General features: G+C 45.1%; 1 protein-coding gene across 1 annotated transcript in view; it reads left to right on the top strand.

Annotated features, from left to right (window-relative positions):
- LOC143153632 (uncharacterized) overlaps positions 1-21,579 on the top strand; it is a 91,449-nt gene extending 69,870 nt beyond the window's left edge. The window contains exons 4-5 of the mRNA XM_076325052.1: positions 20,372-20,517; positions 21,526-21,579. Coding sequence (XP_076181167.1) covers positions 20,372-20,479 — 108 coding nt within the window. The 3' untranslated portion in view covers positions 20,480-20,517; positions 21,526-21,579. The remainder of the gene's footprint in view (positions 1-20,371; positions 20,518-21,525) is intronic.
- The last annotated feature ends 6,318 nt before the right edge of the window (positions 21,580-27,897 follow it).

The raw sequence follows: 27,897 nt of genomic DNA, 5'->3' as shown, positions 1-27,897 counted from the left end.
GTGCGTTATCCGTTCCTAGATTTTGAAAATGAAAAAAATTTAAGACACTAGCGTGGACAGAGGGAGGGACGGATATCCCTTCTTCCTTTGAAACAATTAAAAAATAAGTTATCGATGGAAACGCTAGAAAATGCTATTCGTTTACAAACGAAGCTGTGACAAAGTTGCTCTCCCCCCTCTGTTTCGAAATCTCCGATCGCGGACGCTGTAGCGGTAACGCGTTCTCCGTTGGCAGTGTGCGAATATTACCAAGAAATCGCTCATTTTTCCACGAACACGGTACCACGAATGATGGAGTCATCGGGGTAGCGATTGCAACTATGTTCCAAGTGGCCGAAATTATAACAAATGGCGCTCCATGTTTTGCATTTCTGACGGTTCGATGAAACGACGTGAAATTTCGCGACAGTTGGCAGCGCTCGTACATCAAACCGGTTGGACACCGGCCACGAGATTCTATTAAATTGAATTCTGTTTAATATCGAACGATTTGTCGGTAGGCGACCGGTCTAATTTCGCACACCCACCACGGGGGGCAGGTGCGTCGCGTTGGTTGAAGATCGGCAACCTTTGGACGGCGATTAACGCTATCGATGGGATCTCAGTCGAAGGTCGGGGTCGAAAATTGGCTGGGAACTCTTGGAATTTGGCAGTGAGCTTTCGTCGCGCGAGTGAAGTCTACCCCCACCATTTGTCCCCTCGTAGTGTTACCCCCACCCCGTAGCGGGGCCGCCGCGCGGCATCGAATTCTTAGTTGGCACGCGTGACCGATGTGTACGCGCCACATTCTGACGAGCTCGAATGTGCACGTCCTCGTTACAAGTCCCACGCGTCTCGCGACATGTGCCTCGCCGCGGCGCTGTTTATTACGGTTTTTGGGGAAGATTTGTCTTCTTTACTGTGAATTTCTGTTAGCCCTCTAAACGTCCGAAACATTCCCCGTATTGTTAGACAACCGAGACCGCGAAGTAAATACTTTCCGCGGTTGGTCCCGCGCTCGACGAAAGGAATTCGAACGCGCGTTGTAACTTTATGAGAACCGCCCGAGATAAACGATAAGGATGGATTCGAGCGGTCGGAGAAGGAAACTTTTTTTTTACAACACTTGGAGAATAATACGAATTTCGGTTCTTTCGCGACCGGGAGACTACGCCGAGGAAATTTCACGCGCGTTTGTGGGCAAAATGGGGGAACCGAAGTAGAATTTTTGTCAAGAATGTAATCGGGAATTCTTTTTTTTTTGGCAAGGCTGGGAAAATAATAGGAATTTCGGTTCTTTGGCGACCGAGAAACTCCGTCGAGGAAATTTTACGCGCATTTGTGCACAAAGGGGGGAACGAGAGTAGAATTTTTGTATAGAACGTAATCGAATATTCCGGCGACCCAAAGCCTCTGTCGAGAAAACTTTACGCATATTTGTGGGCAAAATGAGAGAACAAAAGTAGAATTTTTCTACAGAATGTAATCAAGTAAGAGCGGAGTTTTTTTTAGAAATTAGCGGGAAGCGTAGAATTCGCGTTCGAGGTTAGCAATTATTTTGAAATCGATTACGAGTGCTCATCGAAGGAGTTTGACTTGCCACATTTTACAGTGTCATTTTCTCTTCGATGTTTCGAAAAAAACTCAGTGCTCTATCATTCTATTACAAAAACGTCCCAAGAAAAGTTGCATTGAAAAAATTAAAGAAACATTAAAACCTTCGAGACTTGATTTCACCTTCTTAAAGGTGATATATATTCATTATGGTGCTTTACATGCACACAAACTTTCGTTAAAATCAGTCTTACAGGTAAGAAGATCGCGTTAGACGATCTTCGGGATGGAAATCTGTACAAGTGACCATAGAATCTCGGTCGGTCCTTCGAATTACCAAGATTGGCAGTTCCGTGGAAGACGTATCTTGGGAATTTTGCGGCTGGCGCACCTTATCGAGCTTTCGAACTTTGAAAATCCGGGTTCCCAGCCCGTTTCTTTTTCCGAGAAACGATCTCCCGGTAGATGTCACAACGAGGATCGTCCCGATCCCGTGTGTCGCCTCTGTTCCGCAACGCGCAATAATTAAGCAGATCATTAGCGTCATCGTGATGCGACCGGCAGAAAACACTAGCGAATCGCAACGCCTGCTGGCGCATACCGTTACGCGATGGCTGTGAGCCGATATGGTACCCTGACTAATGCGACCGCGGCGTTGCACCTTGCAAATTGCAGCGGAGCGCGGCCGTATACTCGTGGCTCTATGGTGGAAGAAAAACTATCCCGAGACGATTTAAGAGACGGGGGCCGTCGCTCGTTTTCGGTGACGACTCCTGACGACTCCACGGCGACACCTGTCGCCGGTAAGCACCGGAGGGAACAACGATCGCTGCGGTTATTTATTTCGGAAAGTTTTAACGCGGCCGCGGTTTTATTAATGCGCTTCGACGTTGCCCGCCGTCCCGTTCCGTTGCAAAATGTTTCGGGAACGCACCATGCGAGATACGCTTCGATTCCTGCTGGAAATTTATGACGAAAACTTGCCCGGGCAATATTCGAACTTTAACACGCGTGTGCGTTGCTGTTCCACGATGCAGCTACAAACTGATCGAGCGGGAGTAGCGGATAAAACAGCCAGGGAAAGGGAAACATTCGAGTGGAATTGAAACAATTCTTTTCGCCGTTCCATTGTTTCTATTGCGATGTTCGTGAAGTTCTATGCGAATTAGAAAAAGATAAAAAGGTTCGAATTCGGCGTTACAGAAATAGATTGATATTAACAAAGTCGATTCAATATTTAATATTTTTCATTTCAATATTTACGAAGCGCTGAATATTCTGGAAACAAACGAAAGAAGATTGGATACGGTATTTTATTATAGAAAGCTAATTATGTTTTTTTTAGACACAGTACTTTTTAAACCGTTTTAGGAGGAAGCGAAGAAAATGTTACGAACATCGATCGTTGCCTACATTTTGGACCGTGTTGAAAGTTATCGTACATCCAGGATCGAAAGATCGTTAAACTGGTTCCTAGCTGTATAACATTAAGTTTTTTTATTTTTTGCGACGTAACTTGAATTATCGCCAGAGTGCGTAGAGAATACAGTGCAACGTACAAAGTGAATTATAAATTCAAAAGTTATAATTATTTATTAATAAGAAACAAGTGGAACTTTAATTGGCTGTGGTAGATTTTAAAATAAGGTTTAACGCATAATCTAATATTACAACTTTGGCGGAAGTCTCTCGTTTCTTTCCTCCGTCTTTTTTCTCTTCGCTATCTTTTTGCCGCAACGGGCAACGCAACTTCTACGCGGAGCTTCTTTTTCCTATAGGCGAAATAGAATCAGAAATATGATTTTTTATTCAATCTTGGACAATAATATATAAGTTGGAATGTAATTTGAAAACATTTTCATACGTACTTCGACGTACGTGTACGAACGATAAGAGAAAACAACGCGATAATCGTTATTCGAATTGGAACAATTCCATTGTCTATTTCGTTGCAATAATTGTAATAACCGGAAATTTACAATATCGAGGGTTAGAAAAACCGACATCAGAAATTTATTCCGCGCTAGATAGATTAAGTACACTGAACGATAAAAATAGTTTAAACGATACATCACAGTGGTTAACGTTATATTCTCTACCCATTGAAAGAAAACACCACAGTAAACGCGTACGCGACACATGTAACGTTTAGTCCACGATATCGAGTCGGCTGCTCGCTCGTCAAAATATCCTCGCTTGTCACGGATTCTCCGAGCTTACGTTTCCTTTTTCTTTTTCAGAAGACCTTAATGCCCTCCCGAGGTCTGTGAAACGCATCGCCGGTATCGCGGTTTTAAAATCCTTTTTCCCGAAAGATAGTGTTAGCTATCGTCTCTTCAATTAGGCTTACACAACCTTGGCGAACGATAAGGCTTCGAAGGAACAACAAAATCGCTGGCCCGGTTGACGCGGGTCCCGGTAAAACGAAAAACAAACGCGCACTTAATAGAAACGTGAATTTCAGTCATTACTATTTCCCTGAACGCGGCTCCGGTGTCACGGAAAATTTCAATTTTCCGCTCGAGATAATAGATAATAACGCAAATATTTTTCCGTGTGACGGAAGTCCTCCCGTGGACAAAGGATTCTTTCCCTTCTGTGCCCCCTACCGGTATCCCCCCTCACCGTAGCCGCGCAGTCCCTTTTTCCCCCTATCTCGGCCAACGCACTTTGCCGAGAACGTCTGTGACGACAGAGACCGACTGCACGGTGACGCGTTGAAAGAAAGAGGGAAAGAGTAAGAATGGAGGCGGAACAAAGTGGTGATGGCGAGAGAGCTCGAAACAAACCTACCGAACGGCGAAACCGGCGCCCCGGTAGCGTTGACCCTCTATAAATATGTATAGCCAATATCCGCTTACATATTCGGCCGCAGCATCGAGCAATATCGCCATGCAGATCCGTAGCCCGTGCTCGGGGGTGGTTGGTTCTGCATGGGATCGACGGGGTACGTAGCCCCGGTTCCACGGCTGAATCCTTTGACGCGAGGACCACCGTCCTCGCGTCCTAGCAAAATATCTAATCTGCATGCGTTTATCTTTCACGTGTCGATAGCGCCGGGTCGTTCGTCTCTTACAGCCTTCTCTAGAAACGGTTCGAAATGAAAATTGGACCAGCAAAGAAGAACGAACGAACTCGATCGAGTAGGTGTAAATTGCCAAGAAAGCCACGCTGGGACTTTAGTATCGTAGACAAGTATAAGTTTCTACGAACGAACGGAAACAAAGATCGGACGAGCGAGGGCGAACGAACAAACTTTGTCGAGTAGGTGTAAATTGCTGAGAATCCTGCATAACCGCGCTGGGACTTTAATATATCGGACGAGTGTAATATTTCAAAGCATCTACGAACGAATAGAAATAAAAATTGAAGGAACGAAGGCGAACGAACGAACTCCGTTGACCGAGTAGGTGTAAGTCGCTGGGAATGGAACGTAGCTGCGAGCTGCGCTGTGATTTTAATACGTTGGACATATTTCAATGTTCGCGAGTACGAGCCGAGCAAACTGAACCCGCTGTTACATTCTTTGGGAATAATTACGATTTTCTGACATTTAGAATTGAATTAAATATGGCAGGAGGGAATCGGATCGGATCGAAAATAATTTTGTCACATTCAGTCGCGCGAGTTCGGTCCGCAGTCGGATGCAGGCAACACCATAAACCGCCACCCTCCGTCGACACTGTGTTGGCACCCCTGTCCGGACTCTGGAAACGTTTTCTGTAATTAAATTTCTATTTTTCGTTCAACAAGTACAAGATAGGAAGTCGTTTATTTTTCAATCGTTATTTATTCAGATACAAATATCGCTCGTCTTTGGACAAATTAAATAATATACAATTTTTGTACGATCGATTTTATCAATTTTGTGGAGAAAATAAAATTCGTGTTAAATTAAAGAACAGTTTTCCGTATACGTGCTCTTCAAGGATCCTGTAAATTTGTCGGTTACGATACGAACATTGGTCTATCCAAATTCTATACCAATTTCATAAATGTAATAAACAGTTAGACCACGGTTGGAAATTCGGTTCGTTCTCACGCGTAACTCATTCCTCAAGGCGACTCTGCTACATTAATTTGTAGGTAGATGGTATATTGGTGTCATCGCACGTTACACTACAGGGTGTCGGTCGGTTTTACGACCCGTCGACGATACGACACGCAACAATTCCTTTAGGATTCGGTCGAAGAACATGTGCTAAGATCGTAACTACGCTTATTTAATCAATCCGATGTTACGGAAAAGATAAACGAATATGCGGTTAAATGTAAGGAGAGAATTGTAGTACACCCTGATCTATTTTTACCTCTAAGTTACCTTCTTAGCAGCACCAGTGATTAGAAATTGTTGGACCAAATATAAAATGATCTGTTCCATGAAAAATATACACCATCGAAGAATCGAAGACCGCGCTTCGACCCATTTTTAACCCAAAGGGATATCGGTTGTCAACTATTGACAATTACGTTGTCTTACTTATTCGCGATACGTTACATCTGTCGTCGCAACGTACATTAGATCGACGAATATTCGGGACATAGACGAGTTGGTTCGGAGAACACTAGGAGGGCTAAATAGCGAGAAGACTAGGTTCAACCCTCGTCAGAGACGTAGGCGGTCTAGCGGCGGTCTAGCGGCGGTCTAGCGGCGGTCTAGCGGCGGTCTAGCGGCGGTCGGCTTTGGTATTTTTCAATTAATTTTTTTCCAGAGTGGGGCAGAGGAGTCTCGGTCGCGTGTGCCGTACACCGGATATCGACAAGGTGTCGGTACATTGGTTGGAAGGATTCGTTCGCGTGTACGGAGGCGAAGTGGCCGCGGATCAATCAGAGGCGGCCTATAATTAACGAGTTACGGCCGGGCCGGCGCGTTTGCATTAAGACGCGGCTTTTTGTCACTCGGTTCTCGAGGGAGCACCGCAGTCCCGTCGTAATTACCTCAGGCGGCAGACAGTCGGTGTCCGGACACGTTAGAACGCGGCCGAGGCGAGAGGAGACAGGACCAGTCGAGTTTCTTCGCGAAGGACCCTGCGGATTCACCTCGAGGGCCATCTCCACCCCCTCCTCGCACCGGTTCTCCACTCTCACCCTGGCGTGCCACTTCGATTGGCTATACCGTGTTGGTTTTTCTCGTTAGCAGCGGTGCCTTCGAACCGAGAATGCTTTCAGAGGGGAGGTAGGTAGGGGGAGACGGGGGACATAACTGCGTCTAGAATCGTAATTAGTAGGCGTGAACACACGCCTACCAGACACCGCGACTTCTTTCTCCATTTAGACATTCGTTTGGCTTGTTTTGCTCGAGTCTGCCCCGCGAAAACTGCCCGAGAAGGAATCATGCGACACTTTAGTTCCTGGTAACGAGGACTGGACACTTCTAGTACGCGAAGAAACTTACGGGGAATATTCAAGGAGCGTTCGACGCCGATTGTGAGGCGAGTTCGCAAGTGCGCGAAGCACTCGGAATTAAGGAGCGCGGTTTCTTTTTCAAGTACGCGAACTCGAGTTCGAGGGGCGAAACTACCCTTTTGTAGGTCGCTCCAATGGTATTTTGAAAATTAGCGATCGTACGAGGAGATTTCTTAAAGTAATTCGTGATTGCTTCAGGAGGATGGTAGATGAATTCTTTTCGTACAGATACGATGAAGAACCAAAAATTAAATCGATCTAGTACTTCATTGTCCAATAAATACAATGCAACGTAAGATCACGTTACCAGTACTATGGTAACAGAATCTATTCAATTTGACCTGTTTCGAGTGTTGGTAGTAGTGGTAGTTCTAGCGTCGAATCGTGCACTTCGTTAACGACCATTTTAATCGCATGTTGAAGTAACAGAATAAAAGGTTAGGCGTTCGTTCCAGAGTTCCACGAGCCATGACTCTCAAAATGGTTTCCTTGTTCTTCACCGAAGAACCCTGTTGACAGTGTGCACGCATTCGTTTAGCCATTATCGCTTCGTAGTTTCTTGGACTTCGACGCCCTTTCATCGCCTATCGTACTCATCTACCGCGTGCACGAAACAGATGGGACGGCTGACGTGCAGGGTACAACGTACTCTTCATTAATTTTCCGTTAGCCGCGGTTCGGTTGCGGCGAAACGATCTCTAGTAAAATACGTTTCACTTCGCTGCGAAACGGTGACCGGTTGGAGATCATTATCGATACGAAACGAAGACGCGGCACCCTCTTGAACTGCTCCTTATAATGCCACTGATGTCGTCGCGATTGTGACAAAAAATAACGCGTATCCGCCGGAAGCGGTCTTCCTCCCTTCCGAGCCCCTCCATTACTTTGTACTTAGCTTTTTTTCCCCCTGGTTCGTCGAGATGATTCGTCATTTCGTGGCACAGTAGCTCGCGAATTGACGCATCTGCCACCGCCGTGACGAATTCTACCGCAGATTAATTGATCGCGATCTTGCCATCGACTCTCGTAATTACCAGTTCACGCGGTGGCACGGCATGTTTCTTTTTTAATTGTGCGCCTCGCGTGGACGTTTGCGCGTGCCTACCACCGATCTTCCAATGAAATTACACTCGGTCGATTATTGGACAGGGATCGTGTTCGAGAAGCCAAGCACGGCGACGAAAGTAACGCTTTCGAGAGGTTGAAACGAATCTGAAGCGTCGACGAATGCGGTATCGGTATTAAAATTTGAGCAACTACCTAACCTAAAACGTCTAGAAAGACTGAAAGTCGATCCTGAACCACAACGGTGCAGTTCGATTCGCGTTGGCCGTAGTCGGAACACGTCTGGTTCCCCGAATCGTGACACGATACCTTATCAACGTCTAATTCGCTCAAAGATTCTGTCCGCGTTTATCATACCGCGAAGAATCTTCGGTTGGGTCGTTTCCTAGTTCCCCGGGCGTTCGGGTAATCGATCACCCAGGGTTTTCTCGGTAACTTTTCCTCGTGTTCGCGGAATCGACGTAAGAAATGGTGAAAAGTAGCGCGTTACGCACGAAACGCTCTAAACGCGCGTGTGAACGCAATGCGCGTTCCTAGACGTAAATCATTCCACGCTCGCGTACAATATAGTAGCTAGTGCAATTGTTATGCTAACCAGTCGGCCAGTATCTGCTCTTATATAGCCTATGTTTCCTGCTCGACCACCTGTTACCCTCTCGAACCACGACCCCGGTAACGTTCGACTCATCCGTCCCGGTTCGGCACGTGTATAATTATCCCCGCTTCGTTCCACCGTGATTTTCTTTTTCCATTTCTGCCACCGCGTTGTCTGGCTCCGCGTTTTTACCTACGAATTAGCGAATATTGATTGAGGCCGACCGTTGAATTATTCAGCGCGCCGTCGATTCAAATTTCTTGATGAAACACAACCGTGTGAGGTAATTGTAGGCTTGCTAACTGAAAATTTACCGGAGCGGAAAGTTATTTATTGGCTGAGGAGCTCCTGTTTGAGGTGCGAGCGCCGGGAATGAAATTGCACGAAGCGTGGACGAACGTTTGCAAATATTTCCTGTTTCGAAGTTGAGATATTTTTTATTTCTTTATTTTTTTCTCGCACCGTGGAACCATTCGCGGGACGATACAATTCAGAGAAGCGAGCAAAATTGGGATAAAAATTGATCGTTCTACGTTTCGGTCGCAAGGATTTGCAACCCTCTTCGTGATCTTCTAACGTCCAGTCGCTATTACCAGCACGAAAAAGAGTACGAGTTACCGGTTTTACTCGTAATAGGTATTGCGCGTTTGATTAATTTGACAATTCTTAAAACTCAAATTAAAGACTCAAGGGAGACGCGCATCGATTAAATGAAACATTTGTAATCAAACGTTGCTCGTTATTTCTCTCTCCATCCCACAATTACGCTTTACACTTTCATCATCCTTTATACCCGCGAGAACGAAACTAACACTTTTATATTCTATAATTACAATTCAGTTAACATCGCTTCCGTAATTTTGTATAATTTTATTTCGAATCTCCCGACACGTTCATCGTTTTCGCGATATTTCATTTCTGACGTTCGAAATATTACGAGGCGCGTTGATTAAAAAAGAAAAAAAAAAAAGAAAGAAAACCATACTCGTTTCCCCGGAAACGGAATTGTTTCTCGATTTTCCGTGTCCATTGTTTCTCGCAAAGGGTTCTTAATCGCGTTCCAACGTCAAACGGACGATACATTTTATTGTCCACGTTACAAATGGAATCGAGTATTGCTCGATACTCTACTACTTTATCACGAGTGAACGCGCGGCTTTATTTCCTACCGGTAGATAAGAATAATGGACCGTGTTGGGGTGTTTCCCCGATGGCTATCTTAATAACTATCTGTTCCTCGAGTGATGCGTAAATTACGAAGGATAAACTTCCACCAGATTTAGAAGAAGCGATGTTATCGATATTATGGATGTTATCAGATCATTACACCGCGGAGCTACAAGATGCTACGGGCTTTTCTATTCCGCTGAATTATGCATAATGATGCGTGCGCGCGCGTTCGAACAATGACTGGGCCCCTTCGCGTATTGTTCGGCGTCTGGTCAGGGAACTACGACTATAAAAGTGCCTCGGAAGATGCGCCGTCAAGATCGCCAGGGAAACAAATGACGTCGGTGAGCCTTTTAATTGCGGCACCTGCTCCCGTACTGCCTCTGCGAAAACGCGGAGGTGATAATTTTTCTTTTACAGCTGTTCGATTTCATTTTCAACCGCGTCATCGACGAGTCGCGCGTAAAAACGGGCCACCGTTTAGGGTAGCGCGCGAAGCGTGAACAGGCCTCTTAAGGCCAGTTTTCAGCGCTCGAGGTCACCGCGCAACGCTATTCCACACAGCTCGACGATGCGGGTTCCGATGTACTCTTCCCTCGAAGAGTGATTTTTCGATAGGAATCTTCGCGATCGATGAGAATCTTTTGTCGTTAACTCGTCGCAACGCGAAACGAATAAATATCACATCGCCAATGATGTAAAGGATAATATAAAAGAAAGATTACGTTTTCCTATTTTACTTAAAGTAGAAAAATATTGGTCAATGGGGTTTCAAAGACACCGCATCTATTCTTGTAAGCTCAAGGGATCTGTCCTGGATGGAACGCGAGTTCTCCATAGCTCTAGGAACTTTTTCTTCCGCCTACGAAGGATGTCATCTATCGGCCAGTTGCGAATTTAGACTCCTTCCTACGCAACTGCTCGGTTAGGCGTAAGAAAACGTAATCCACGAACGAAGTAGGACGTTCTCTCTACCTCGTGCTATCCCTCGGGAGAGATCTCTTCGACTACCGACGACACGAGCACGTGGCAGAACTTTACAACTTTGTATCTTCCTACCGACTATTAAATAGTTGCACGTTCAATGAGAAATCCAGGCTGAAGGATGAAGGCACAGCTTACTTTGGTAACAACGCGTACGGTTTCTTTCGTAATTATGGCACCATTGAATTAGAGTTGGAAATCATTGCAATGGCCAATCAGCTCCGACACGTGGGACTTTTCGAGGCTTTTGCAACGTACGTATCTTTCGCCTGTTTGGTTTCTCCCGCGTTCCAGACCGTTTGTCCATCGGTTTTCTTCCCAGGTGCAACGAACCGCGAAGCGGCATGGAGGGGTGTCACGAAGAACCATGCAACCAGCACGAAGACTAATCATCGACGAGATATTTATTTCCCATTATTTCGTGGGAATCGAGCAACGTGCTTCTTGTTCTCGAATTAGAAGGCTCGGTTGGTTGCGGCCGGTGACGGATTTTTATTTTCGGGATCGTGTTTCCATCAGAAAACCCTCGCGCGCGTTTCCTCTTTGACAGCACGAGGGTGGATCCTGCGCTCGGCTGTCGCGTGTCTATTAACGACAGCAGGTTTCAACCGTGTAATGGAAAATTAGCGGGCGTGATCGATGCCTCGATAGAAAATTATCGCAAATCTTTAACGTAAGTTGGTTCTCTCCGTAGGACAATAATTTTCTTTTAATTATCATAATTTTCACAAATGTTCGAACCGAACCAAAGGTAATCACGCAATACGCAGAATATTTCGAAAAATTAGACCATGAATTTCTATAAGGGAATATGCAGGTCTGAGTTGGGCGCTTGTGCAGTGTGTCGGATGCATCGTTGGAGCTTTCGATTAGGTAGACAACCAAGTTCGAGGAGACGAGGATGCGTGCGATCCCCTGTGCGGAATGGAAACGTTCGTGACACATGGTTGATCGATCCTGTGGAAATCCGTTGGTATCGACAGGATCCGTTTATTAACCTATTTAGATACCACAATTCCCTGCCAATAGTTTCGGCAAATGGAGATATTCTCCGAGAGCTCCAGGCACTCGTGGTTCGTCACGTGAGGAGTAAATTACTCGCTCGGTAGCACCCATGTATCGGAAACGTAGTACGGCGAATCATTTCGGCTAATGATCCAACCAGGTATGTTTACCAATAAGAGTTTATAAATAAGAGTTCCATGATCGATCGAAGTTTTCTTGATAATTATAGTAATTCTCAAAAGTGTACGAAAATACCTTTGCTTCTCAAGGAAAAGTGCGATTGAATCGCGTAGGGAACAACGAGGTATTAAAGAATGCGCGCGTGCATCGGAGAGACCGATTGTGAATCGCTGTTGTCGGTGTGCACTTGCGTGTATGTGGGGGTAAGAGTCATTAAAGTTAGTCAGCGCGCGGTGAGAAGGGTACAATTTGTTTCGGTGTGTTACGAAGACAGCTGTATATGTATCGACTCGTTCCACGAGTTATGCGAGTATATTTCTTTTTTTCGAAAAGAATCGACCGAAACAATTTATTTACAATTGTAGATCGTCGATACACTTTCCATCCTGGATTTTGCAAAATTCTTTGATTTTAGCGAGAAGAGTTCAGTCAGACTTTTCAGAGACCTTTTCAACTCCTTTCCAGAGAAATGGTTCTGCAAACTCTCGAACAAGTAATAATCCGACGCAAAGATGTCCGAAGGGTATGGAAAGTGAATCGTTCGTTTCCATCCGAATTGATCAACTTTTGCGTCTAATTTGCCACGTGTGGTCAAGGGTCTTCTCGGTAAGAAACAACCATGGAGTTTGCTAAACGAATGAAGCCTGTTTTCTTTCCGTACCAATCGATCGAGCTATTGAAGCTGGATTCTTTTTTCCACGTTCCGACAAATGTAACAAAATCTTAGGTACGATCTTGGTTTCACCTGTAACGCAAACTACCCGATAGTTCTATTAGAGATAATCTCGATAGAGACTATACGGAGAGAAAGAGTTATATAAACGAAATGAAAAAGCAAGCGGTAATGGTACGTTCGGTGTATCGTACAAATGAGACAAAAGGTATCGATGATCAACAATTGCGATTAAATAGTTTCGTTTCGATCTTTTCGAAAAGAGAGAAATCTCTCCTTACGAAACTACCCGATAGTTCTATCAGAGATAATCTCGACAGAGAGTATATAGACAGAAAGAGTTATACGAAGGAAATAAAAGACTAACAATAAGAGGTAATAGCACTCTCGGTGTATGCAATTTAATTATTATTAATCACGGCGATATATATATAATACAAACGATACAAAAGCACCAAAACTTTCCACTGTACCGATCCGCGAGCAACCTGTAGTTATAAAAGTTATGGAAGCCACCTTCTACGCTGTCATTTCTAAAACCATTTATCACGGTGTGAATGTAATCGGGCATATCTCCGTGCAGATTGTCAGTGAGTTGGGCAAAATTGTGACGGCGCGCAGTGTTACATTAAGAAACAGGAAGTCGATTTCTAAACGATCCCGTCGGAATCATTAAATGGTGCCAATTAAAAAAGATAATGAGCGGGATTCATTACTCCAGTGATTCCATGCCTGTTTCGTAGAGCGCCGCAGCAGGAAAACCGCAGGCTCTGATGCAACGAAATCCAGTCGAATAGCATCCACAATGGACGCAGATCGAGAACATCGCTATTAAAGATAATAGAATGTGTAGAGTAATTTTCCCACAGTCACAGGCGAAAACACGCAGCTTTCCTACCTTTCACCTAATGCCACATTTCACATGCGTTCGTTCGCAAAATTTACAATTGAATTTCCGCGAACGAACGTTCTTCGAACATTGGAAATTCGCATTCGGAAAACACCGTGGCTCTCCGAGTACCGATTTTCCGCGATAATCTCGCGTAGGCGATAATTAATCGAAAGAAGAAAGCGTGTATCCTGTTGTGTTGCGAGTTCGGTTAGTCGACCGATTTTAAAAATCTTAATCCGAGCGAAACTACGCGCGATTTTCCGTTGTCGGTGAATCCCTCGGCAAACTTTCCACCGTTTGCATTAAGAACTGACACGGACGTTTCCAACTTTTTGCCATGCACGCTACATTGTCACCAATCGCGCGCTAGCGCACGCCAGCGTGCGGTTAGACGACATTTCAACGCAGTAAACCAGAAGTCCCGGTAGAACGAGCGAAACCGCTCTTCCACTCTTTAACTTGGAAGTCAAATTCAGAAAGTAACGTGCAACGTGTCCCAACTTACACGCGAACCACGTTAAACCTGTACGATTTTTCGATGCGAACCATTCGAGCTTTCAACGATACGCGTTGTACGTTTTCAAAAAACCTGGGTGCCCTTTCACGAGTCAATTTTGCAAAACCGATACGTGATCGAATTTTATTATTTTTATACATACGTGTAATGTTTAAAATTACCAATGTTCGCCGTATGTAAGATCATTCTTGTAGATCACACGTAAGTAGAAAAATGTTTCGTTTGAATAGCGCAAATTGTATTCGTATGACCGCTGAGTTGGATTAATCACATCGTCGCGAAAATTTTGTGTTCCGTGACAATTTTTCCGAAATTTATCAAGTGCTACCTCTTCATTTTGTAGATGTGCTTAACTCTTGCTGATACTTGGTAATTCTGTATTGATCGGATATTATCTAACGCATGCTCGATGGCTAAAATTGCAAACGATATTTCTTATTTTCATAAGTGTTAAAAAATTATCGATGAAAGGAATTAATGAAATAGGAATGAAATTCAGTTGAAACGGCATCGATCGATTCTCGAGGGTCGATTTCGTCGTTGACGGCGACCAAGGGTGGCTCGCGAGTCTTCGCTTCGAGGGAGATACTCGCGCGTTCCGTTGAAAGCACGACCGTTCGCGAGTCACCGAAACATGTTTTTAATTACTTTTCATACGTTCGTGCGATAAACGAGGCGTTGACTATACGCTCGCCGGTGTCAGGGGCAAGAAGAACGCTACGAACGCGGCTTTTAAATAAACGGCTGTCTTCCCCTTTGACTTTACGATAATGGGTTTGTTTGCATTCCAATTTCGAGAAGTTTAACGACGTTCCTTAACCGTGGTTCGCGTCCTTCGATTCGAGCGATCCAGAAACCTTCTTCGAGTGATGGTCGAAAAATGTTGTACCCGGCTCCAAGGGAATCTGACATCCACCTGGAAACGAATATTCGAAGGGTACATTCGAGTCTTTTGTTTCACGCTCTAATTGCGACTCGTACTTCTGAAGCCGTTCAGAAATCCAGGCCCCGATATTACGAAATCGTAATAACGCATCGCGCGCCGAAACTTTCCCGAAACGTGCGTTATGATTAAACACAATGAGCACCGCGAAATACAATGGAGTAATAATATTCCCGAGCAGCAGACGGCGCGAGATTTGCGAGCTGAATGAAAAAGTTACCAACAAGCAAAATCCCGCGAATTCCAACAAAAGCATCACGTTCGCGGGGCCGAGATTCAAGAATGAAAAGTACCGAACACCGTGTGTGTTCGGAACACGCCGCTGGCAAGGTTTCTATCGTAAAACCTCATTATCGTTGTAATTATCAGGGAAAGAATATAATGTGAGATGGTGGCGTGTCAGAATGCATTCAATATCGGCCTCCCTTATACAAAGTTAATCCCCGTGTCTACGTGGAAGTCGTACGGGTAACTACAGAACACGCCGAGGGAAAGAAAAAGAGTTCGCGTTTCAACGAAAAATTATGATTTTCCAGAGAGAAAATGATCGAGCTCGTTTCGAACCGTTTCGACGATAGAAAATCGAGGCCTTCGATATCCCTGGATCGCGATTGTTTCAAGTTCGATCCTCGCCGACGATTAAACTTCACGTTAACTATCTAAACTAGCACGTGTTCGAAGAATGAAATTTTTATCACGCGATACAATTTTTTTCATTATTCGTACCACATTTTTGCCACAATTTTCAACTAATTTTCACGATCAACAATTTCTTCCAAGATTTCGATACGCAACTTGTCGCTTCTTATTCAATTACGTTACGTTTATTAATTTATAAAACGTATCCTAGCAAAGAGAATCCACGTTCGTCGAGAAACAACAGTGTTTTACGAATAAAATTTATCCTCCGCGTTGAAATAGTTGTATCGTTAAAGAATAATCGGGCTTAACGGGAGTAGCTTCGATATTGTTCGATCTGTGGAACGGTTGAAAATCTGTGGTGCTCCTCGCTCGAAAACGGGATCGCAACCGCGCAATTAGCGCTCGCAATTAGAGTCTCCGATATCGTCCTCGATATTATAAACCACTCTAATTGTCTCGTTGACTCGGTGTACGGCGTGGAAAATCGCAATCGTCAAAACGATCGTTCCACCGACGTCTCACGCAAACTCTTCGATCCGGGGTATCTATAACTTCCTTCAGCCCCACCACGCGGATCCGCTGGTTCGAAGAGGGGCGGGGGTGGCCAGCACGAAACGGCCCTAGAAGCCTCTTAATCGCACCCCGTCCGAGTTTCAAAGTTTACGGGTTAAAGACCGGCTGGGTTATTAATGCACGGATTCCGTGATACAACACTCCGGTCAATATATCTCGCGTTTCCGAGCGATTCCTCGCGGTATAAACGCAGCTCCCCGCACGGCCGCACGGCCGCGCCGGCTTCGATCGATCGGTGTACACGTCTTCCCGCGACCGGATCAACGAATCAAAAAATAACCGAGGCAACGAACTCGGCTTGCCAAACATCCTGCTCGCGGGGAAACTTTTCTTACCTTCTTTCGCTGGAAATTCCGCTCAGGAATTCCCTGCTGGAGACGCGAGCGGAGACCGGGCCGTCTTTTGGCTCGTTGCATCGACGAGCGAGACTGCAACAACGTAGGGGAGCTTAGGCAGAATTAAACGCTCGCCGCTCGAGATTCATTTTTCGAAGAACAAATTTCTTTTATCGATTGATTGTATACCTCGTTCGAAGATTGCCCAAAAAATGTCGAAATTGTAACCCAAAAAGAATCGATATCTTGGAACGTTTAGGAATGTACATGGAAAGTGACGAAAAGTTTCGTAAAACTGACTCATAAATCAGGGATCTGTTCCCAAACGCAAGGATCGATAAAGATTCGACGAATTTTGCAACAAAGCCTCTCGGGGTACTTCCATCTTCGATGATCACCAAGATTCAGTCACGGTAGATCCACGCACGACGATTCCCCGCTAGAAATGCTAGATCCAATCGACTACTGCCAACCATCCGAGTAAGATTAAAAAGATAAGAAAGTTGGAGACGTGGATTCCGCGCGAGCCGCCTGAATGTCAGCAAAATCGGTGTCACGAGATCTATTCGGCGTCGTTGTTAAGAAACCATAACGACCCATTTTCAAAATATAATTACGACTCGCGATGGAAAGTTCTCCGTAACAATTGGAAAGATATTCGGCACAATGGCTCCGTTGCAAAGCAAGTTCCCAAAAGTAAAGTTCTACGAGAGGACGACGATGACGCAGAGGCCTGCAGCCAACGCTCGCGCGACGCGATCATCGCAAACAGCTACTCTCGGAACTCGAATGAAACGCATATTGCGCGAAAACTATTGGTCGATCGAAAAAGTCTTATTTTTCTCCGTGAGAACGGTCGTCGGCTTGTCGCGAACGATGTACCAGAACTTGAACCAATTGAAACCGAAGGTTCTACCGCGTTCGGCATATGTCCTGGACCTTTCACCGACAGACTTTTCCAAGCATGTCGACAACTTTTTGCGGGAAAAGTCTTTCAGAAGCAGGCAGTTATGGAAGAAGTCTGCAAAAAGTTCGAGTTCAAAAACATCAGTTTCTACCCTGGCGGGATAAATAGACCAGTCTCGTGTTGGCGAAACACGCTCGGTGTACGTAATCCTACGGTTCCTACTTTGATTACTCGAGTTTCTTTTCTTCCGAGTTACATTTATTTGGGTTTACGTGTTTAACGAAATTCTGCCCTTCGATCTTTATCGTAGGTGCACCGTTACAAATTCCGTTGAAACCAAGTTAACGTTTCACGAGTTGAAATAATTTCTGAACGAAAGTCAAGGTTTTTCGTTTCCCCAAAGTGGAAAACATCGTTGATCCGTATCATCGCGATGCTTACTCCGGAAAGTCCAAGTAAACACGATTCGGAGAAACGCTCTGCCGATCGATATTCGACGAAACAAAAAAAGGATTTCTGTATTTTTTACAAAAGAGCTAGAAAAGAGTTAGGAGGAAGTATTTCTCTGGGAAGATCGATAGCGATTCGTCTCCCCGAATAGAGCGTTGGGATACGTTTCGCGAACGAAGCCTACGCGTTGCGGAGAATAAACAACGCGTTCTTAAGAGTTTGCAGTTTTAACGGTGTTACAGAGGTGCCGGGTTCGGAACGAAAAACAAATTCCGTCCCGAAAGGAGACCGCCCAATTTCGGATGTATCTCTTTCAAAGGACATGCAGTTTTCTCCGTGAAATTTCGCGTCCTCTCTTCACGCCCTAAATGTTCTCCGTCTACAACGTTACCGTCGCGTCGCTCTTATTGCGAATTCTTCTTTTACACCCTTCTAACGCTCGGAATACAATGTTTCCTCGTGAAAACGCCAGTTCCGTTCGCACGCTTCCTTATTCCCATGCATAGGCAAGCTCTCGGTGTCACTACGCCCCGTCTCTGTTCAACGCGCACGCTCGTTCAAAGCGGATAATATTCAATTTCAGGCACCTCTGCAGGCCGCGTTGCAATTTACGCGTTGCACTTCGCCTCGGAACTGCGACTCGTAGCCGTCGGGCGAAAGGAGGTACCGGCAAGAAAAACTGAACTTCGGCTCTTGAACATCGTCGTTTCCACAGCTCTCTCTCTCTCCTTGTCCCCTTCGATCCCGCTGGAACTTTACTGCCTCTCGAGCCCCGTGTAAACGGCGATAATTACGTATGCAGTTACAGAAAGGACGTTAGGAATTGCGCGCATTCCCGGTGAACACGTGCACCTAACCGCATCGAACGTCCATCCAGAGCCCAGAACTTCGGACTAGGAATAGGTGCATCCGTTTTACAGCCGCGTAAAGACCCGGACCAAACGCCCGGCGCAACACGGTTAACTACGATCCTCGTACGAGTTCCTACGCTGAACCTGCACCGCCAGATGCGTTACGACTAGCCAGCGTCGGTTTGTCAATTATTGAAACGAGCTAATTATCGTTTTCTCGAGCCTCACGGCGGACAGCTGCACCTTGCGCGCGTTTAGGGAGAGCAGGGGAACCATTCCTGGGCGCAAGGTCCCTCTACGTTGCAGCGCGTGCTACACGTCGCGTCATTATCCTTAGAATGCAACGGCCGCTGCTGGAAGTGGTTATTCCGACATCTTTCGCGGGCATTCTCGGCCACTAAACGCCGCTAAACGCCACTAAACGCCACTGAACGCGCGCGTCGATGGGCTAATTTATTAATCGGTTCGCCAACCGACCGTGCAAACGTTTGCTCGACTTTTCCACGACTTTTGCTCGTCCGACCGACTACGTCGCGTCATCTTGCGGAAATTTTCCGGAAACGACGGGGAAACACCTGTCACCGGCGACGATAGCGACGCGATATTTATGGCCGTTGCTCCGCGCGAGGGCTTCCAATTGCCACCATGGTCACCGTGAAAAGAAACTATCGGATAGTATCGGAAGCTATTGTTAATTAGGAATTGAAAGGATTCTCTACGATCCTCTAAGATTCTCTTGGAAATTATTTTACATCGCGTACCAATCGTAATAGTGGAAAATAAGCCAGGGAGCTTAATCACATGTGTTTACATTTTTGACTTTACATTCTTCTATTTTTAATTAACCGTACTACCGGTTACGCGAGATCCCTGTGTATTATAATAAACATTTCGTTATAATCCGAACGTACAATAAAACATAATCTGCTTTCTGAATCCGAGAAACGAGAAGACACTGCGCAGGCTGTTTCAAGTACCAACAAAAGCGACATGAGTATTCATTCGTAAGTTACGACAACCTTTTCAAAATTGAAATCTTTAACGAGGTAGACGCATTGAAATCCACATTGGACAACTTTCCTCGTAAAACCGATTCGTATAAAAGAGACATCGATGAATTGACGCGGCGATTGGAAAAAAATCATACACGAAGATGGCCACTCTACGGACGATTGAAACGCAAACGAGCCGACTTTGAAAACAACCCGATGCACAATTCCGACTCGTCGATTCCAACGCAAACGCGACTCTCGAGAGCTGCTGTTCCCGCAAAATCGATTACCGTTGAAGAAAAAGTTCGAGTCTTCAGAAACGACTGGTCTCGATATTGAATCCCGCGTAATCTTTGCAAAGACCAGGTGATCCGACCTGGTAAGACGTCGCGGAGGAGGTAGCTAGAGCGCGCGGAAGAGGGGGTGGCTGGGTTGGAATCGTTCGACTAATGGAACAAGAACGAGGGGTTTGCTGGAAGAACCTTATTTCGCTCGTTTATCCGCGGAGTGCAGATTCTTAATAGAATACTCGATGAATGTATTTCTCTTACGAGACTAAGACCGGTTACGAGGGGCCAGAGGACGGGAACGGGGACAAGGTAAACGAAGAGAAAAAGGGAGAGGGTGGGTCTCAACGTGATAATAAATCTGTGCTTAGCTCTGCGACAATGGGTCGGACGGAGAGAACGGAAAGAAGGGTTTAAGCCGCGCCCTACTTACGCGGCGGGGATACTCTCAAATGGATCGTGCCCGAAGACCGAATTAATCTGCCGGGGAAACGGATTCTGCGAACAATTCGGCCCTGTGAGTATAACCACGTTTGATTTTCGTGTCTATGAAATTGTTCGTCTGGAGCAGTAACGTTGGATCGTTTATCCCGGGACGCGCGATATATTTAACCAAAACTCTAATCGGATATCACACGATCGATTAATACACGAACAATTCGATTTAACGGGACTTTCCTCGATACGTGGACTCTATGCTCGATTACACGAGTGTCGACGAGGCGTTGACTCGAAAGGTTATTTAGAATTCAAAAATATATAACTAGATTTTCAGGGTTATATTGTAGAGTGTCTAGAAACGACTGTAGAATATTTATCGCTATGAAAATCTAATCGTTTTTCCGGGACCTTTAGATAGCGACAGTGTTGGTAACGTATATATACATTTCGGAAACTGGATAACAGCTGAATTTCACTGTAAGACTAATGCTATAGAGCTTGGTAAAAATACGAATTGTACTTCAGATGCCGATACTTTTTACCGTAGGCTGTAATACCTTTGAAAGTAGCTTTTCGTTATACAACGAATCGAGTAATAGTGGGCAACCTAGAATCACTAACTGGGCAGTTCGAAATAATTGGTTTCCTAATTAATGTAGATTACATTCCAGCTCGCAAGGTCGAAGAAAATGCCGATATTAAATTCCGTTTTCTTGACCGTAGGCTGTAATACCTTTGAAGGAACATCTGACCGTATGACAAATGGTGCAATACTACGGAACTTAAACTCGCAAGCTGGACAGTTCGGAAATTATACGAAACAATGATTACTTTGGCAATTATTACGGGCATTCCGGATCGCTAGGTTGAACAAAGTACTGATATTAAATCGCGCTCCCTTTACCGTAGGCTATAATGCCTTTGAAGAAAAACCGAGAAAGCCTAGGCCGCAGATGCGGCTCAATCAGTGTCGCATACTCGAGGCCGCACGCTCGACCTAGCCAAGGTCGGCCAAGAGCTACCTGCATTCTACGTGTTCTTGTCTTATCCACTGGTATAAGGCAGGTGATCCCCGCTGTTTCAGGTGAGCACAACTCGAGGAGGGTGATACCGAACCGACGACATTTTCTGGATACGCGGAGAGGTTCTCCCGGTTGTTGGGTTCCGTCTGTCGAGGTCGGAGTAACGCGCGACAATAACTGCAAAACAGAGATCTGGGAACAATAAAACGATTATAAACTTTACGCGTTGCTATTTCCCTCCGAATTACGTTCGTTTGTAAATCGTTGCCCACGGGGACCGATGTAGGGTTCGTTGAATTTTTAAATTCCCCGTTGCGAAGAAACAAACGGATGCCACGTTGCGGAGTCTCGCTTCGAAGTAAACAATCTTCTCGGGGAGAAGAAGAAGGTCGGTTGGCGAAAGATCGCTGCGAAACGCGAGTGCACGTGCGTGAAGCGAATGTGAGACACCAGGAAAGCTCATCATTGTGACCGGTCGGAACCGGTCGATGAGGTACGACGGGTATGTTCGAGAAATGCAGTCAGCCCGCCAGCTGATCCTGGGAACAACGCCCCGCGACGATTTCTTGCTGGAATTAGGCCTCCTTGATTTAAGGCCAGCCGCCGGGTTTCTCACATCGCCGAGGACAGCTCCGATTCCGCCAATTCGATCGGGAATTCTATTTAAATCTTACCTCCAATCGGCCACTTGTTGCCGACAATTAGGTTTTGCGCTTACATTTTTAGATTCCAGCCTTTCAAAATTTCCCGCTCTTTCTCGCTTACCCGCCCTTTCCTGCCATAGAAATTGTGGCAAATACTTCTTACGAGCGTACTCTCATACGTAACGACCAATTAGTTTAGATTTTGTTTAGAAAGAGTAATTAAATATATAGTTTCTCTTGGATCGGACTTTTAAGGAATTGTTACAATTTGTTAATTACTTTGGAATTACATTAACCGTCTCGTACGCATTATTTTCTTACATTTGAATAACCTTTGTATCTAAAGGTTCGATCTCGAGGCAAACGAAAGGTTTATCATAACGTATAATGTAAATTATATTTTTTCTTGTAAATATACACATGTATCTCTTTCGACGCACACGTGTACATTTATTTGTGATTATTTCTGAAACTATTTCTTAATTTGTAAATAGATTTTTGTTTACGATAAATACATATATATTGCAACGGCTTACCGAAACCTTTATTTCGTACGTTTTAATTACGACCTGACGCTTGCGTAAAATATCGTGACCAAAATTAATTTAGGTTTTTCGTGTTTCATGTTCTTTCGTCGCGCATTCTAAATTTATAAAGATCCATCGACGCGTAAACAGAAGTCTGAACATACAGACATCGAAAAGACCTCCTATAACGATAACGCTTCGATCAGAGCGATACCTCTCGGGCGGTATCGAAGAAAATTTGTTTCCAAAATAGAAAGCAATTAGTTTTTGGGTTTGGTCGCGACGGTGCAAGCCGCCTCGTAGAACGATACGATTCAGGGGAAGCGAGACGTTACTTGGGAAAAGAAATTCGTCGAATTGCTCGGTGTCAGCGTGTACAGGTGAGCGATACCGTCGTTTGAGAGGCCGTCGGCCGAGTAGGTTCCCAAGACCGTGTGTCGATTGGTCGGGATTGTTTGCGAAATTCCTTCGATAGTATTCGATGAATCTATCGAGGCACGTCGTCCACGATTCCAAAGGACTCGGTATGCCGGTGCCGGTCGTTAGGCCGGTCGTCTTTGCTATCGAGAGCCCGCGGATAAAACCGTCTTGGGAATCCCCCGGGCAAACCGTCACTTAGACGACCGCGACAAACGAGCCTCCTCCTTAATTGTATACGCAACAATTAAGCGCGCCTCTTTTCGACCGGACCGTACGAAATATTCCAAAAATTAACGAGCGGCGACTTCGAAAAATCGCCTAACGCGCAAAACTCGTTACAACGTCACGGATACGCGTGTGCGCGTTCCGGTCCCCCCTCGATCGGTTGGACACGACCGATCGAACGCCCTCGAGTAACCGTCACGACTACTTTTGTCCCCCCTGTGCGTTGCTCGATACGTCCTTCGATTCGCGAATCGTTGTTCGACGCAATTGAACGCCCGGTATCGCTGACAATTCGGAAGGTCGGTCGCGACAAGAACGTGAACATATCGTCCTCGGACCGTGTAGATTCTTTCGAGAGGAGCCGCGACAAAGAACCGGAATTTGGAGAGGAGATATTTTAATACGAGTCTTTGCCGCGGGAGTCGAGAACAGCGTTTCGAAATAATTGCGAGGAAGCGCAACGTCGATAGACAGCACGCACGACTCTTTCCTCTTCGCTCGTTGCCAGGGTGGTCTGGAGGAACGAGGGGATAGCTGACTTCAACGTTCAAACAAATAGGAAGTTTGTTTGCCGGGTGTACAATAGGTGGAAACCGAATGATATGTCTAACTAAATACGTTACCGTACCGGTATCAAAGGGAGAACCGAACCTTTATGATGGTTTCTGGTTGGCTCGCGTCTCCGCAGTTTACCGCTCGCCCCTCTGTGGTTGCGCGTATCTATACGTGTACTTACACGATCCTGTTCCTGGCCTTACCTACGCGCACAGGCACAAACGTTGTTCGCTTTCCGGGTGATGCATCAATTGCAAAATTGAAATTTCAGCATCAACAATAATTACTATTGTCACCGTACCAACGGCTGGCTCCCGTTCGTTACCGGATCGAAAGTGGTTCTCATTGAACCTCTTCCTCTGTGACAAAACTCCGATTCTAGATTACCTCTTTGACTCGGGTCCGCTTGTCTGTAATTTTATTTGCGCCGTTGGTTTCCATTTACTTCTAATTATTTCGATTGCCTCGCAATCCGTCGTTACATACTTTTCGGAGCGGTAAGTAGCTACGGTATTATATAAATATATATATATATATGTATACGTATACGTATTTTATTATCCACATTTTGTTAACGCAACTCTCGAGGATCCTTGTCCATAAACCATGTGTTCTTTTACGCGATTGTGTTCGCAAAGTAAACCATTAAACAGTGCCTCTGTGTTCTCTATGCAAAAGTAATGCATTATACGCGTAAAAAGCGGTAACAGGTTTACCGTTGGTACATTACGATCTAAGAATAGGTCGACGATATTTATCTTCGTTCTTTAAGCGAGTCGCGTACACCACTCGACACTGTTGATTACGATCCGTATAATTTCTATTAATCGTGTACCTGATACTCCGTTTTAACCTGTCGGCAATTCTTATCGATACGAGAATAACGCTATTGAAAAATTGTATTTCGTTTTACCGGTATACAGTTTTACACTGACCATCAGAAATTTAAACTTACCTACCTGATCTCCATTAAGGATATTTTATTTTTTTTATTCACAAATTTACTCTTTAAAAGAGAGTACGACTCGGAGAAACGGTTGTTCGAATTGTGCCTTTTACACTGCACTGTAAAAAAGCTTGCAACGAATTAATATTTACTTGTTAAGAGTTCAAGCTACAATTTCCAATATTAATACGAGTTTGAATCAGCGCTAAATAGAAAATGGAAAATACATTAAGGGTCGCGATTTTGGTAACTGTTTCTCAACTATCGTTCGATATCTCTATGGAACATTGTACTCGTAATACTTGAACGTATATCACAGATTTGCTGTTGACGAAAAGCACAATCGGAGACGAGCAATATGGATTCCTTCCGGTCGTTCTACCGTCTCTGGATACATTTTCGACTCGCTAGATCCCGGCTTTCGAACCAATATCATTTATACCGACTTCGAAAAAGCCTTTGACATCGTCAATTGCATCGTTCGTGTTTCAACCTTGCGTAATTATTCCGGGTTCCTTTGTATCTTAGTTATTCTCTGCTAATTGGCAGATAAATAGATTCTACCTCCGTTAGCTTGGAATATCAGTCATCGAATTTGATTATTCGACGAAGATTCCCTGAACTTTCAAAATATTCCTCTGCGATATAAATATGTACATGGACGTAAAGTTTCTTTATTTTCGGACGATCTCTTATTTTGTCAAGTGATCGCTTTGCGAAACGACGTTACGAGAAATGAAGTAGACCTCGATAACTTGGTAATCTGGCATTTAAAATTGAAGAAAAGGAAACAAGATTTGTCAGCCCACGTGTAAAAATGTTCACGGAACGAACCAGGTGGGAAAAGGACGCGTCGAGTGCACAACCGATGCGAGTTCCGTGAAAATGGGAGGTTCGATGGTGAGAACCACTGAAAATTCCGAGCGTCAGGAAGCGAAACTTTGCCTAAAGGCTCAGAAACATCGCGAAATAGCTAGGGCTTCAGGCAGCAACGCATCACCGTTTCCCGATGCGTCTCTCGCCCGTGCATCACGTGTACCTGTCGTTTCCGGTTTATCTATCGAGCAGCTGAACGGTATGACAGCAAACCTGTCTGCATGCTAATATGTCAAAGGCAGGCAGAGTACCGAAGACAACTAGAGCAGCGATTCTACGACGGTGGGGCTGCTACTCACCGAAAGCCCTCGTTTCGGTTATTTGGAAAGTCGACCGTAACTCCCAGTAGCTTCCTTCCTTTCGAATGAAAGGCTAAATGCGACCCCTTCCTGCACAGAGGTGCTTCACCCTTCAGTTGTCAAGGGCGTACGTGCATGTTCCAGGAAAATTGCTACCTTTGTCCTCGCTTCGTAATTGTCAAAGACAATGCGGGGTGTTCACCGTAATGGACGCCACGGTTTTCGAATTTATTCTTCGGACGGACGAATTTCGAGATTATCGTTTTTTTCGCGACGATTCGACGTCACAAAGGAGCGTATTTGCTCGTAGATGTCGCGTAAGATTCGAAACGAGACTCGAAAACTCGAGGCTCACAGGCTACTTGAGAAACCGAAGAAACGAGATTTACGAATTCAATCGCGTGTAAGTAATATTTCCAAAATTGGTGTACACATTTTATGGATCGTGCAAGCTAATGTACGATAATTATGCGGAGAAAGAAAAGAATACCTGATGTCGTTCTTTTCGTTGATGTTTATTAGGCGCGAAGGAACGATTCGAGCGATATTCTCGCGGAACGATTCCTTCACTGTCCATTAAATAAACGACGAATGATACGAATGGAGAAGATTGATACATCACGAAAAGTATGTAAAGCATAGAAAATGCTTCTTATCGTAAAGTTTGCGCGAGTTCTTCTTACGAATCACAGGAGTTTGGCAAAGAATTTAAAAACTACTCTTTCCGTCGCACAGCACCTATATCCTACATCCGTTGTATATAAACTTTAAATACAGCGAATCCTCGAGTCACGCAGACTAATAAATACGCCGCTGAAGCCCCACTTTCAATAAATAAATTTACACGTTTTATCGTATAAAGTTCTCTTTTATCATTTTTCATATTTTACTTGGATTAAATTTCGTATCGGCGTAGCAAATGTATTCCAGAAAGGAAGAAAGCGTTCGGAATATCTACGCAGGAGGAAAATAACGTTCGATGTATTTGCAAAGGCTACCTTAACCATCGATAAAAGTTCCACGGGCAAAGTGAAGAACGTCGTTCTGTAAATTTCCACTCTTCGATAATTCTGTTCGGGTCGACGCTTATTCGCTAATTTTCCTACTCACCGTATTCAACAGACTGGACCGAGAATCCCATCACCGGACCGCGCGCATCGGAGATTAATTCCGTTCGCACGTTTCCGCGGCGTTCTATCTTCTTCGGAATCCTCTTCATCGGGATCATATTCATCGGGCGCAAACTATTCGTAGCCCGTACTCGCAATCGATAGCGCGTTCGCGATTCGAATTCCGACGAGCCTCTAAGACGATTATCGCTCGAAGGTAAGCTCTCACAATTAGAATCGACGCATCCATTCGTTCTCGGTGGTGGACTCCGGACCAGGCGCAAGACAAAAAGAGAGAGAGCCCGCGTAGTCTCCCGTGGGAAACCGTTCCATTCGTGGCAGTAAGGACAGAAAGAAATAAATAGTGAAAAAAGAGGCTCGGCGGTTACGACGCGAGGGGGAAAGAGAGAGAAAGAGAGAGAGAAAGAAAGAGAGAGAGAAAGAAAGAGAGAAAGATGGAGGGAAAGAGCGGGAGGACAAAATCAAATAGAAGGAAGAGGGGACAAATAGCCGGGAGGTGGAGGAGAGGAATCGGAGGTAGGACGAGGTAAAAAGCTTGGCGACGAACGCGGCCGCGGTCGCTCCTGAAGAGAGATCAGCTTTGTCGGCAGTCTTGCTAATTAGTTTACTAACTTATCGACTCCCTTTCGTATCTATACGCGGCCACTACCACGAAATCCCACGGGGTGGAACATTGACAGTGGCTGTCACCATATGGCTGAGGTGTTGCGCGTCCGACAAAATAAACATCGAAATCGTTCGATTCCCTCCGCGAAGAAGAGGGAAACGCGAGGACGAAAGTCCGCAGAACTCGGGTGAAACCCCATCTGCCC

The sequence above is a fragment of the Ptiloglossa arizonensis genome, chromosome 13, assembly GCF_051014685.1.
Source record: "Ptiloglossa arizonensis isolate GNS036 chromosome 13, iyPtiAriz1_principal, whole genome shotgun sequence".
In the NCBI taxonomy this organism is placed as follows: Eukaryota; Metazoa; Arthropoda; class Insecta; order Hymenoptera; family Colletidae; genus Ptiloglossa; species Ptiloglossa arizonensis.
The sequence above is the reverse complement of the archived record's forward strand: the minus strand, read 5'-3'. Positions and strand labels throughout refer to the sequence as shown.